Source organism: Rhinolophus sinicus, linkage group LG03 (assembly GCF_036562045.2).
Source record: "Rhinolophus sinicus isolate RSC01 linkage group LG03, ASM3656204v1, whole genome shotgun sequence".
Lineage (NCBI taxonomy): Eukaryota > Metazoa > Chordata > Mammalia > Chiroptera > Rhinolophidae > Rhinolophus > Rhinolophus sinicus.
Genome location: NC_133753.1, coordinates 126,068,967 through 126,082,694, shown reverse-complemented (window position 1 = coordinate 126,082,694; position 13,728 = coordinate 126,068,967). Strand labels below are relative to the sequence as shown.

The 13,728-nt window shown below is 34.4% G+C and overlaps 1 protein-coding gene across 2 annotated transcripts in view; it reads right to left on the bottom strand.

Moving 5' to 3' along the window:
* The window catches only part of PJA2 (praja ring finger ubiquitin ligase 2), a 64,223-nt gene that overhangs the window by 33,545 nt on the left and 16,950 nt on the right, over positions 1 to 13,728 (bottom strand). For both annotated transcript variants that reach the window (XM_019727988.2, XM_019727989.2), the window contains exons 2-4: positions 9,827 to 9,944; positions 8,306 to 8,506; positions 3,668 to 4,718 (exon numbers count right to left, since the gene is read on the bottom strand). In XM_019727988.2, coding sequence (XP_019583547.2) covers positions 3,668 to 4,718; positions 8,306 to 8,506; positions 9,827 to 9,857 — 1,283 coding nt within the window. In that variant the 5' untranslated portion in view covers positions 9,858 to 9,944. The remainder of the gene's footprint in view (positions 1 to 3,667; positions 4,719 to 8,305; positions 8,507 to 9,826; positions 9,945 to 13,728) is intronic.

Below are 13,728 nucleotides of genomic sequence, written 5' to 3'. Positions count from 1 at the left end.
TGCCTTTTACAACTTGCTGGTTCTTTCTCTTAACATCAGAATATTGTAATCTGTAACTCCCAGCATGCCTGAGGAACAAACCAATTTATCCATAATTCATTCCTTGTAAACTTCTATGAACTTGTAAACAAGATAAAAAAAAGGTTTACTAAAATGTTGGAGCATGTGCTTTAACATCTTTGTTTTGACTGCTCATAGATGTTTTATTTGTTGGGATACAGGGTGATCAGAGGAGCTCTTTCTTTATGGCTCTCAGTTAACATATAGAAGGGGATAGGAGCTTAATTTGGCCTCAAGATAATTATCTGTACATTTTGTCTTCCTCACAAACCTGGTAAACACCAAGGGAACAGGGATCATTATTATTAGCATTTACCAAGTAACTGAGAACAAAATATGACACTTAGGAGGATTTCAATGAATCTTTTTCCAATACATCAAATTGAAATCAACTAAATGGCTAATATTCTTCTTATTTTGCCAACATCATCAACAACAAAAAGCTCCCCCGACATTTTAGGTAAGGTTTTAAGCAAGGTTAAGGCCTTGGGACAGTAAAACTGAAAGGAACCTCAAGTGCTATAAGAAGTGGTCACGAGATGGCATGCCTCTCTTCAAAACAGTTAGGCCCAAGGTTAAAATGTGCTGGCATGGCTAAAAGGTCCTTTTAAACTCAAGATCTTGTTCTCAAACAGTTATTAAAGTTCTCAGGGAATATTTTGAAAGAGGAGGGTGTTAACCTTAGCTCTTTGGTCTAATTCCAAGTCTGGTAATTATATGCTCCCTATTAAAATTCCACTTGCAGTTCTAATTTAATAAGGTGGTGCTCAGTTCCTGTCAAACAGCTCAGAGCAATGCTACCAGCTGCAAAGCTTATCCCGTAGACTGTAATGTTTCAGATGTGATGAAGTGATCATTTAGAATCTTTCAGGGAAGAAATGGGCCATGCAGTCATTAAAATACTTTTCCACTTACAAAGAATGCATAAACTATGTATTTTTTAAATGGTCAAAATTCCTGTATCTACAAATGACGCAGTACATTTTAGTTATGTTCTTGACAAGGGAGTTCTATTTGTAGCGATTATAATACAAACATGACAAGAAAACTTTTCAAGTATATCATCTTTAAGTTTCACAAAACAACGAAAACTCAAAAAAAAAAAAAAAATCACACAGACTCAAAGCAGAAGTTATTTATACTTTCCTTCTCAGGGTACTTATGGTAAGTAGAGTCACCGTGTTTCCCCAACCTGCTAATATCAGAACCGAGCAGGACTATAGTAAAACAACAGGCAGATGAACAAGTGGCAAGATGAAACTGTATGTGTATGACTACTAAATGACAACCTTTATCTGGCACCATATTAAAAGGCATCTGGAAACTGTGATTCTTTGTAGGGAGTAAAGGTAGGGGAACTAACAACAGTAATATAGAAATAGAAAACCTCCTCAAAATTGTAGAGACTACTGAAATGAGGTCCTAAAATATATTTATGGCTTATAAATGCAAACATAAGTGGAATCTTAGGTAGAAAGATTATCCTTGAGAACTTATTTTGTGAGAAGTCTTTAAAAAAATCCTGAGTGTTTCTGGCATTTCAGTGTGTTTTAAAGAATGCTACAAAATTAGTTTCATCATTTAAGCACACCCACTTACAGGTTCTGTAAGTCAATATATTACTAAAAAGTATAAAGAAAAAAGTTTCTATTACCTATAAGTGCTTTTCTCATCTGTATATTCTGTTTGTACAAAATCTATCATTGTTCAGAATACAGACATTTCACTTAAGGACAAACAATTATAAATAAATATACTACTAAGACAACGTCCTATAACCATTGAAAGTCCAGTCATTCTAGTCACAAGAAAACACTTCTAATATTGACAAAAAGAACTGACTTAAAAACTAAGACACAAAAACTGCCCTTTCTCTTGAGGTTGGCAAACAGTGTAAAGATTTCATCAACTTTATTCGATATTAGGCTTGACTATAAAAAGCAAACAAAGAGGTTTTTATTTTTGATTAGTGTGTCCACAAAGGAAAAGGCACAGTCAAATTAAATGATTTTCTTCAAAACAAGCAAAACTAACTGGAGGAAAATATGCAACAACATTATACTTTCAAAAAGATAAGTTACCTAAGACTATATATATATATATATATATAAATAGTAACCTAGAGGTAGAACAATCCAACCCAAAAATCTTATGATTGAATATGTTCTGGAATTTAGACTTTCCCCCCACCAAGATTTAGAAATACTACCTAACAATGCCCAGTGGGGTCTAAGCCAGAGCCCAGTAATCAAACACTCATATTACTGCAGCAAAATGTATGAATACTTGAAAGAAAAGCCCTCATTTTAGTGCCAATTTCCGTTTTTAGAACTTCATGGATTTTGGATAAAAGATTGTGGACCTAAACTGAAAAAAACAGAAATTAAGTCAGGCAAAAGTTCTTAACTATTTTTACCCTTCCTTAACTTCAAAAACAACAGGTTACATAAATATTGTCTGCTAACCCTGAAAGTTTACAAATTTCCAAGATAGCAGTAGAAATTATATTTCAATTGTTTCTACAAGTTACTTATACTATATTATAGAACCTTAATTCATGTCCAAAGAAAACAACATATTTTATTGATTTCATGATATGAAATAAAATACATAAAATTCATTCATATTTTAAAGTATAAATTTCTCCCTTTGTAGTACTTTTTAGTTTTAAAAAAATAACAATTATTTCCACAAGTTAATAAAATCTTGAAAATGCACTGTAATTGAGCATAGTTGGGATTACAACCAGTTTAAAAGAATATCTGAACATTTGGACTCTGGGGTAATGTAAAGTCAGTAGCTAGACAAAGAAATTCTCCACTTCTCTCTTCTTTCCGTTGTCTTACAGTTTGAGAAAAAAATAAATTTATGCTTGTAAGAAGAATCAGAATGCGCATTATAAGAAAAGTTATGTATTCTCTTGAAAACAGTAAATTGTCGTGGTGAAGAAGAGAGTATGGAGTTAGGTAATAAGTAGATATTCAAATTCCAGCTCCACCACTTACTAGCTCTGTCACCTTAGAAGTCAGTTAACTCTGTTGTGCCTTAGTTTCCTCATCTACAAATGGGAAATAATAGTACACACCACAAGGAGCTGTTAATGAAAATTAAATGCTAAATTAAAATAAGTAAAAAATAAACTTAGAGATAGGAAAAGCAACATGAAGAATAAAGAAACAGGTGACGTTAATAAATATTGACAAAGTTAACACAATACTATCAATAAAAAATTTATGATTTTAATTACTTTTTAAACCCAGACTGGCTTAACAAAGAATTTTTTAAAATACAAAAATGTTTACCTTGCATTTCATTAACTGAAATACCAAGAATTAAAATAATTAGTATCTTTATCCTTTTATAATAATTAATAATCATTATCTGAAGTTATAATTTCTGTAAACTGCTGAAACACCTCAAAGAAGGTATCTGTAAAACAACAGTAGTTTGCCTGTATGATTAGCACTTGGTAAATAAGAATATTTGATAAGTTAAAATATCTAATTCCCTGACCACATCAGAGAGTCTATCCATTGAACATCTTGTTACCAGAAATAAACCACTTCGCTCACTACACAATTTGGCAAAGCACTGAATGAAACCTTACCTATCTTCATCTTTATCATACAGCTGGTAATAATCTCCACAGCCGTTCCAAAAGGTGTTATCCACAACTTCTTGCCTTCCTGCTGTGGCTCCACTTTCCGATGTTATCTGGTTATTCTCTGTCTCCCTCTGTGTAACTCTTGAGTAAGGTGGATCCAAGAACATACAGTCATGTTCTCCATCGTAGTCATCACATTTTATTAAGAGGTCATCTGGGCCATTTTCCTCGACTTCCAAAGCTTCCCTCCACCTCTGAACACTTCTTTGTTTAGCCTCATGCCTATTAAATCCTGTTTCTTGGTCCACTTGACTTGAACTTACCAGTTTTCTAACTTTGGGCCTTACTACCTGTTCAGGAGAACATCCCTGGTTGGTGTCCCTATCCCTGGTATTTTGTTCACTGCAAATATGCTCTGGAGCACAGGCTGATTCTTCAGTTGAATTTTCTGTCTGTGACTCCTGGCTAGTATTTTGCTCTTTCTTTCTAATAACTTCATCTTTAGAAGAGGACCTCTGAAATTCCTGATTGTTCTCTTTGACAAACTCAATGTCACCAAGAGGACTTTTCACTAAAGGCGCTGAATCTAACTCTTCAAGCTCATCTCTTATTTCACAGTTAAAAGAGGGAACTGGTGGAGAAAGACCAGTATAAGCCTCCACCTCTCCATTTGCCAACTCAAACATTGTATTGCCCAATGCTTCCTGATATCTACCACCTTCCACAACTTCTGGAGAAAGCTGAAGACGGTCATTATCCTCTCCATGCCTGCCATCTGGATCATAAGAGTCAGTATGAACCAGTGCAATTCCATTTTGGACACTTGAAGCGTTACAAGCTCCTGGAGTATATTCTCCCTCAGAGTGATTATGAAGATTCGTACTGCTTCCTAAGGTCTCCCTGCCTTCCCCACTATGATGTACTGCAGCAAAGGAGGGACTGCTCTCAATGGTTTCATTCAATGCTGTATCACAAATGGGAATTTCTGTTTCACTTTTTTCAAATAAAGGATCGCTGGGTAAAGAAGACTGAGCTTGATCCAATGGACTGGAACCTTCATAGAGAACAAAAGGGAACACATTTGGAAGGATTAATTTAGATAGAATTTGATTTAATAATGATTATTTAAATAGAAATCATACCAACGATGACCTACTTGAGAATGTAAGTGAATTTCTCTGACAGGTGCTTCTATGCTCCCTAAGTTAATTGGGAGGCCAGAACAGTTACCCTCTGAGTTCATTATGCCCTTTCAGTATCATCTCCCTCATATGCCTTTTACATGTTTTTCACCTAAATCCTAATACTTAAAACATTCTGCGAAAGACATTAAAAGGAGAGGCCGTTGAAAGACTACATGATAAGAGGCATAAGTGAAGTCATAGGGTAACCAATCTGCCCCCAGTTATTGGGATGTGCAATTCAAACTTAACTTTTTTTATTACATGCAGGTGAAAAAAACTTCAAAAGTTTTTTATGATAGATATAAGAACAGGTTATAGATCTAACAGAAATGACTATTGTATTTGACGTCAATTCAGATTATCTGCCAGTCTTTAGACTTATAATATTAGATTTCTATCTCCAAAATGGATTGTTGTAATACATCTATAATAATGAGTTAACTTTAGATATGTTACAGCTATGAACGAAAAACAATGAAAAAGTCAATGTTGATTCTCTTTGCAAATTTGTCAGAATCTCAAGGCAAGAGAAAATCCTATCTAGTCTATAAATTACTTTAGCATGCCTATGTTTTATCACTACTAATGTAATAATAAAAATGAAGACATTTGAGATTTCTTGGAACAAAAATTTATAAATTATAAATAACTGAAGAGAAGTCTTCTCATATTACAAAAAGGATCTTTTAACAGAATGACCTTAGCTAATAATTCAGATTCTTATATATAAATGACAGTAAAAGTAAACTAGAATTATCCAGTTTACTCAGGATTAAGAGGAAGATGATATTCTAGTACAAAAATGCATCATTATAATACATGGGTATCTGAAAAATACTTTTTCAAACCACTGAATAATTAAGAAACTTTAATTGAATAAGTATTAATTGACATTTATACTTTATAAAATGATTTTTAAAAATCAAATTAGCCAAGCCAAATTATTTAGAGATACAATTAAAACAACAAGCTATTTAAAAACATAAAGCTATTTAAGCATAATATGCAGGGTAAAATATATTCAGCTCATATTCAAAATGTTTTTTGATTGAAAGATAGAGATTTCCTTTAGCTAAAGGATGTGACGATATAATCACAGTTACTTGTTACCATTGACAGGTATGTATGCCATGCCAGTGTAGTTATATTTTAATGATTGGTCACATTCTATTTTCTTCTATGTTTAAATGTGTATACTATTAAATTCAGTAACAGTTTCAAAATAGAATTTTTTGATAAGAAGTGTAGAGTATTTATACTCACAGACACATATAACCTAACTCACAATTTCAAATACTACACGACCAATTCCTACATGCTTATTACTATATTTCCCCGAAAATAAGACCTAACCAGAAAATAAGCCCTAGCATGATTTTTTTCAGGAAGCTCGTAATATAAGCCTTACCCCAAAAATAAGCCCCAGTTAAGTTCATCAGCCATATGGATGCACTTAGTACATCCATTGCAACACACAATGGACGTATTGAATTATAAAATAATAATATTAACATATAAATATAAATATTATTGATATTGATACTTAAAATAAATGATAATATAAATTATAATTAAGTATTTGTAAATACCCAAGCAGGTGCCTTTGGACAAGAGGTAAACGCCATGTAAACAGAAGAACTCGAGACTTATTGCTGAATGACCAATCAGAGTACAGACACAACGCTTGAATAATGTGCACACATGATAACGAACGGACGTGGTAGTGTCTAATATGAATATTCACAATTCAATACATCATGTGTATGATGGACATACTTAATGCACTCCTGTGAAACAAAGAAATGTTTTCTAAATTTTGGTGCCTGCAATTTTTCTTCTCTTTTGTGTGGGCCATCATTCTTAACTGTCATCATTTTTGTTGCCACTCCCATCTCCTAAGTCTTCAATTAACACTTGATTTAATGGTAGACTCAAAGGGAATAATATTTTAACCCCCAGACAAGATGAGTGCAAAAAGAAAGAGCTATTCCATCAAGTACAAGAAAGGAATTGCGGAGGGCTCCCAGGGCAAGAATCTTACGGCTTTCTGCAACGAGAAGAAGTTGGATCTCCGAATGGTCCAAAAATGGTGAGCAGAGTACCATAACCTCTGTCAACAGGTGGACGAGGGAAATGCTACAAAGCGCTAGTGTGAATCAGGTCAGCAACCATTATTTCCTGAGCAGAAAAACATCATCTGTGAATGGATTGCTGACAGGAGAACAAAGTCTTTGGTTGTGCACAGAGCTGACAGTCAAGCATTTGCCCTTGCAATGTCACCATAGTTAGAAATATCCCCAGAAAAATTCAAAGCATCACAACACTGGTTGGATGGCTTCCTTCAGCAATATGAATTGTCTCTAAGATCGACAACACTGTTCAAGCTGGAAGATACTGAAGTTATTAAACATGCACTTGCATTCAAGTTCTTAGTTGATGGCATCGACTTTTCTAAATACCAACTCTCCAACATGATTGCTGTGGATGAAACTGCAGTGTTTATCGGCCAAGGATCTCAAATGACAATTGGTCAGAGGGGTGCCTTGTCAATCTATGCTCCCTGCACTGGTTATAAAAGTGCACATGTTACCTGTATTTTGGCAATTTGTCTAGATGGAAAGAAAGCTCCACCTCTAATCATCACTAAGGGCAAGAAAGATAAGGTTGAAGGTGTTTTAGGCATTTATGTTCTTGAAACCGAAAAAGCCTGGTGCACACAAGCAGTTATATGGAAGTGGGTCGATTTAATGCTGCCACTTGTTTTGCGAGGTGGCCAAAGACGTCTGCTAGTCTGGGATTCAGCCAGCACTCACAGTGCTAAAGACATGAAGAACTTCCTTGCAGAGAGAAGAATAGATCAAATGACGATTCATGCAGGAATGACTGCCTAGCTCCAGACTCTTGATACTGCAATAAACAAGCCATTCAAAGACCATTTGCACATGGAAATCAATGACTACATGGAAAATAGAATGTAGAGAAATCAGGGTGGAAACTTTGTGAAGCCTAGCCTGCAAGAGGTTGTGACTTGGGTGAAGAACTCATGGGATAAAATCACTGACAGCTGTGTTGCCAGTGCACTACGAGCAGGCTACATGGACAAGAAATGCTCATTTAAGGAGAGCTCTATTGCTGGAAATGAGCGATTGTGGCCAATGGTTCTACAGGAAATGGACTCGCAAGGAATTCAAGCCGGAATTTGGGGTTTAGAGAGTTGTGACGATGTTCCAGAAGAAGATGACATGACTCTATTTGAATAAATGTAGATTTTTGTACATGAATAAATGAATAAATGTAGATTGCTGTACATGAATAAATGTAGATTGTTCTACATGAAAAAATATGACATCCCCTGAAAATATGCCCTAATGCGTCTTTGGAGCAAAAACTAATATAAGACCGGTCTTATTTTCAGGGAAATACGGTAATACCTCTTAAATAATTCCATGTTGCATACCTGAGGAATTTTCCTTTAGAACATCATCTAGTTCCAACACCTCATAGTCATCACCAGCCCGACCTAAACTTCTTTCATGCCTGGTCATACACGGTTTAAAACTGACATACGCATGTCTTCTTCCATATCTCCTGCCTGTGATTGTCTGATATCCTCCTGCTGGTTTGGGCCAGCCAGCCTTGCTGGATTCTTGATCCATTGCTGAAAAACAGAATTAAAAATAAAAGAGGTATAGTAATGACATTTATTCTGGCAACTAGTGGGGGTAATGTTTCAATATATTTGGTAGTGTTTGCCAAATCACATGCTACTGAACATCAAGTGTACTTTACTAGTACTATAAAATATACTTGAAAAGTAAACATGAAACACTATGTTATGAGTTATGTGGTCTCTTTACTCCAAAAAACATCTTTTGAAGCTTGGTTCCTTTAAGGTGTTTAAGATTTTTATAATGTAACCTACCAAAAAGAGATTTTTCATATGACAAATTACTATAGAGCAAAGTTTATTAAGGATATTTGGAGAATGATCCTCCAAATTATCTAAGTACCTTACGTATAAGTGCTAAATTGTTGAGTGATTTACTAGCACATGATACAATGATGGTTTCAATTACATTAAGAGTGAATACATACTTGTCAAAGGTAACAGGTAACTTCTTTAAATGCTATCTGTACTATCAAAGAATCAACTGAACCACAATAAATACATCCCAAAGATTAGGGTCAGACAAAAATTCTCTGAAAGAGAACAGTGATGAGCTGAGTCAAATGCATGCTACCCCACCTTTCAAAATTACCAATGGTATACATTATGGCAAGAAAAGTCATCAACATTTGAAGAACTCGAACCCTAAGTTCTGATGACTGAGAAATATATAATAGTAAACAGTAGCATCTTTTACTATATATGACATTATTTTACATATATATACATTAGGTATAAGTTTACTTAGTCAATTATATTTTACATATATAATGCAGGAGCTAAACAAAATATTATCTCAGTATATGGCACAGTCACAAAATAGAAAAGTTACATATTTTTATTTTATTGCATTAAAATCAGAAATTGCTTCCAAGCATGAAAGAAAAACAACATGTATTTGTAAGATGTAATATCAAGTGTTATATGATGTTACGTAATCCCTTCAACGACCTAGTGATATAGACACTGTATTTTATTTTAGAGATCAAAATATTAAGATTAAAGTTTTTAAGTAATCTTTCCAATAATCTAATAATATGATTCCAGAATCACTGCCCTTACCAACTCCTCCAAAGAAAGAGTCTCCAAAGTGGAAAGTACAATAGAAGCCAAGGGCATGTGGAAAGAAAATGTAAGATTTCTATTTATACTTATTTTCATATTAAAAATTAGAAATGAAGCTTTATAAATATTCAATATATGGATTGAAACTGGCCTTAAGTAAGACCATGATCAAATGTCACATATGGTATCCGGAGGGAAAAATACAAAGTCCTTATTGTACAGGACTGATAGCAACACCCTGCTTACCTGCTGGCTCTTTTTCAATATACTGTGACATATATGGTAGTTTTCGTGTGCCCAGTTCAGTGGAATTATGGATGTGATTTACTTTTTACTCACACAATCGATAGGCAGCAGGAGATTCCTACAAAGAAACCATGGATTAAACAAAATATTAATACAAGCAAAAAACAAAAAAGGCAAAACTAATGCCTCTCCTTCTAGTGAAATCTTTGTTAGCCACATAATACATAAAAAAATACAATCAAAAACCTCATAACTATAAGATGGCTATTTAAAAACAGATATACATCTCTTGAAAAACCTTACCATAGTATATTTCATCCTTAAGACTGACAATGAGACAATTACTTATAATTTATATTTGAATAAGCAAATATATTTGGAGAAGTGCGATTGGGGTACGTGACCAAACTATTTGGGAGTCTACTACCCTATGCTATCTTCACTTCTCCATTAAACACTATAACCCTGGGATTGTTAAAAGAAGTTCACCCTAACACTCTGGCTACTGTATTGAATAGACTGAAGGGAAATAAGGTCAAAAGTAGGAAACATGGTTACAAAGCTATCTAAATAAGAAAGGCAAGAGATCACAGTGGTTTAGAACAGGGTAAAAACAGGGGTGGTGAGAAATGGTCATATTATGAAAGCAGAGCCAACAAAATTTCCTGACACAGAAGGTAAAGAGTCAAGTTTTATAGCCTGGACAACTAGAAAAATAGAATTGCCGTTAACTGATGTAGGTAGATTTGTGGAAGAGGCAGGTTTGGAGAACACATCTGGAGTTTGTTTGGGATGTGTTAAACTTGAGATACCTATTAGACATTCAATTAGAAATGGTAAATACGAGCCTGGAGTTGACTGGAGCTGCCAGTATAACTTGGGAGTTATGAACAATGAATATATAGACAACATTAAAAAAGACATGAGCCTATGAACTTGGACAAGATGTCAAAGTGTACTTGGAGAAGGGAAGAAGTTCAAGCAAGGATTGAGCCATGGATGATCCAATATTAAGAGGCCAGGGAAAAAGAAGTATCAGAAAAATGGACAGAGAGGCCAGTGAGAGAAAAGAAAGACCCAGGATTATGGACGTCAAACGAAGCAAGTGCTTCAGACAGAAGAAATGATGCACTGTGCCAAATGTTCCTGACAGGTAAAGTCTGATGAGGATCTACAGCCGGCCACTGCATTTAGCAACATGGAGGACACAAGAGATCCTGACAAGTGCACATTTGGTAGAATGGTGGGTGTAGAGACTGATCAGAATGCTGTTAAAATAGAGTGAGAGGGAAGAACTGGAGAGCAACAGACATCAGGAAAATCACCGTTTTTCAACCATACTTTTCTTTAATGTGATTCCAGTTTCTGCTGATCTAAGTTTAGTTTACTTGTTTTCAAGTTCTGTTACCCACTTACTCTCGGCATGGCTGCCATGCTGTGCTTGACAATATCAAAAGGAATGATACTGGTCTTTTGCTTGTTCACAATGTCAGAACAGCTCCTTAGCACATACACTCCACCTATCACCCAGTAGATATTCATTATGTAGCTACTGAATCCGGGAAACTTACTTTTAGAATTTAAATGTAACTAATTTAAATGAAACTTTAGGCACAAGGAGAGAGAAATCAGTTGAACTTCCAGATGAGTTTCAACTAAAAGCTTGGATCTATACTCTGTAACTCATCTGGTGGGAGCCAGAAATAACTCACTTTAAAAATAAAAAAAAATAAAAATTGAGGTATGATTGACATATAACATTGTATTAGTTTCAGGTGTACATGATTCAATATTTGTATGTGCAGTCTTTAATTTGTATGTGCAATTAAATTCGCGAACCTGCCACTGTGTGCTTACACTGGCAGCACTGTACAAACAGCTCGGTAAGGTTTCATAACCTTGGTACATCAGTGTCTCGCAGCTGTGTTTGTGTCATTGTGTGGGGATGTCTTGCTGAGTGGTATTCATCGTCATTGCATGTTTTTCTGTGCCATTGCGAGAATGTCTGAGCTTGCATCAGAGCAATGAACATTAAATTTCTTGTTCAACTTGGCAAAAGGGGAAGTGAAATCAGGGCCATGTTAGTTCAAGTTTATGGGACAATGCCATAAAGAAAACAGTGTACAAATGGATTAAACCTTTTTCTGAGGGGAGAGTCACTGATGAAGAGAGGTTAGGGTGGCCAGTAAGGAGCAGAACTGACGAAGACATTGCAAAAATTCATTGAATTGTGCGTCAAAATCGTCAGCTGTCTGTGAGAAGCACAGCAGACCAAGTAAACATCCATGAGAAAGGTGTTTGTAAAAATGGTCCCTAAGAAGCTCTTGCATCACGACAATGTACCACCTCACACAGCACTGTCTGTATTAACCCCTTATCACATATATGATTTGCAAATATTTCTCCCATTCAGTACATTGCCTAGAAATAACTTACTAGAAATAGTGTCTTATCTAGAAATACAAAAGTTAGCTGAGAAACAAATACAATTTGACCTAACTATTCAAAGGGGGAAGTCTTCATTACTCTCCCAAGCCCATTGGAATATTTATTTTATATTCTTCTATATTTAACTTTGCATACATGTCTCCAAAATGCCCAAAAAATATTTCTTAAAATTCCTTTTAAAATAAACTTCTATAATTATCTAGCCTATATTTCCTTTAAAAAAATTATGTAGTCAAAAAAATTTTGGTTAACTGAGCTATAAATTCAGAAATACAAACTTCATGACAAGATGAGTTTATGACAATGACATGCTACAGAAAACTGTTACATATGTTTGAACCAATCATATTTTAACTTAGTTTACTAACATTATTTCATCTATTTTCAGCTGCTAAGGCAAAGTAAATATTCCAAGATTAATAAAGTATTTATTTTAAATAAGAATAAGGTTGTACTTAAATTATTCTCACACTTACATATTCTTTTTAATCTACCTCTAAAATTTTCAAATATTCTATCCATAAGCACAAATGATTGCTTATACATATGTATACACAGCTGCAAAATATTCCAGTAGCTCTAACTAGTAGATACACAATAAAGGACTGAGGTGATACTATTCCTACATATCACTGTAAACAACTAGACACATTACTAAAACTAATTGCAGGAAATCAAGTAACCTACTCTCAACCACTAGATTTTGAAGTTATAGGATGCTACACAAGAAAACTTCCAGGATATGACTACCAAATTCTGCAGATGGACAACTACGGAAATTATAATAATAGCTAAAGCAGAGAGAAAATTTTAAAGTACAAATTAAAATGTAAACTTCTAAGATGAAATGGGTTTGCTATCCCTGGCAATATCCAGAGATAATCTGATGAAAGGCTAAACTTGCTTAAAAACTACTCTTCTCTGAAAACTTATATAAATTACTGTAAAAGAGTAACAATAAAACTGAGCATTGATATAGTGAAAATTACATTAAAAATATCAAACATAAGATATATGTAATCAGAGACAGATCTTTGGATAATATCCAAATTGTATATTTAAGTAATCAAAAAATGTATTTCCAATTTGTTATGGTATAGCCTTTATCTCACCAAATATTTATAAATTGTTATTCTGTTTTTAAAAAGTGTTACAAAATACTGTTTTTAAAGACTATATAGAGAAATCTCTGAAGAAAAAAACCGAATGAGCATATATCCAACATACTAGAAAAATAGTTTCTATGGTTTAATGGAGGTACAATTGGCTAAAGAAGAAAAAAATTTAAAGGGGAGTCAAAGACAAACTGAGGTGAAAGAATAAAGTATCAATCCATTAAAAAAACAGGATGAATATTCCTAAAATTTATCTCCTTAGCAGGAACATCTCTGATTCAGATGTGGCACAAATTAAGACGAGTTCTGCTCAACCCACCCTCCATTTGAGACCAGTTC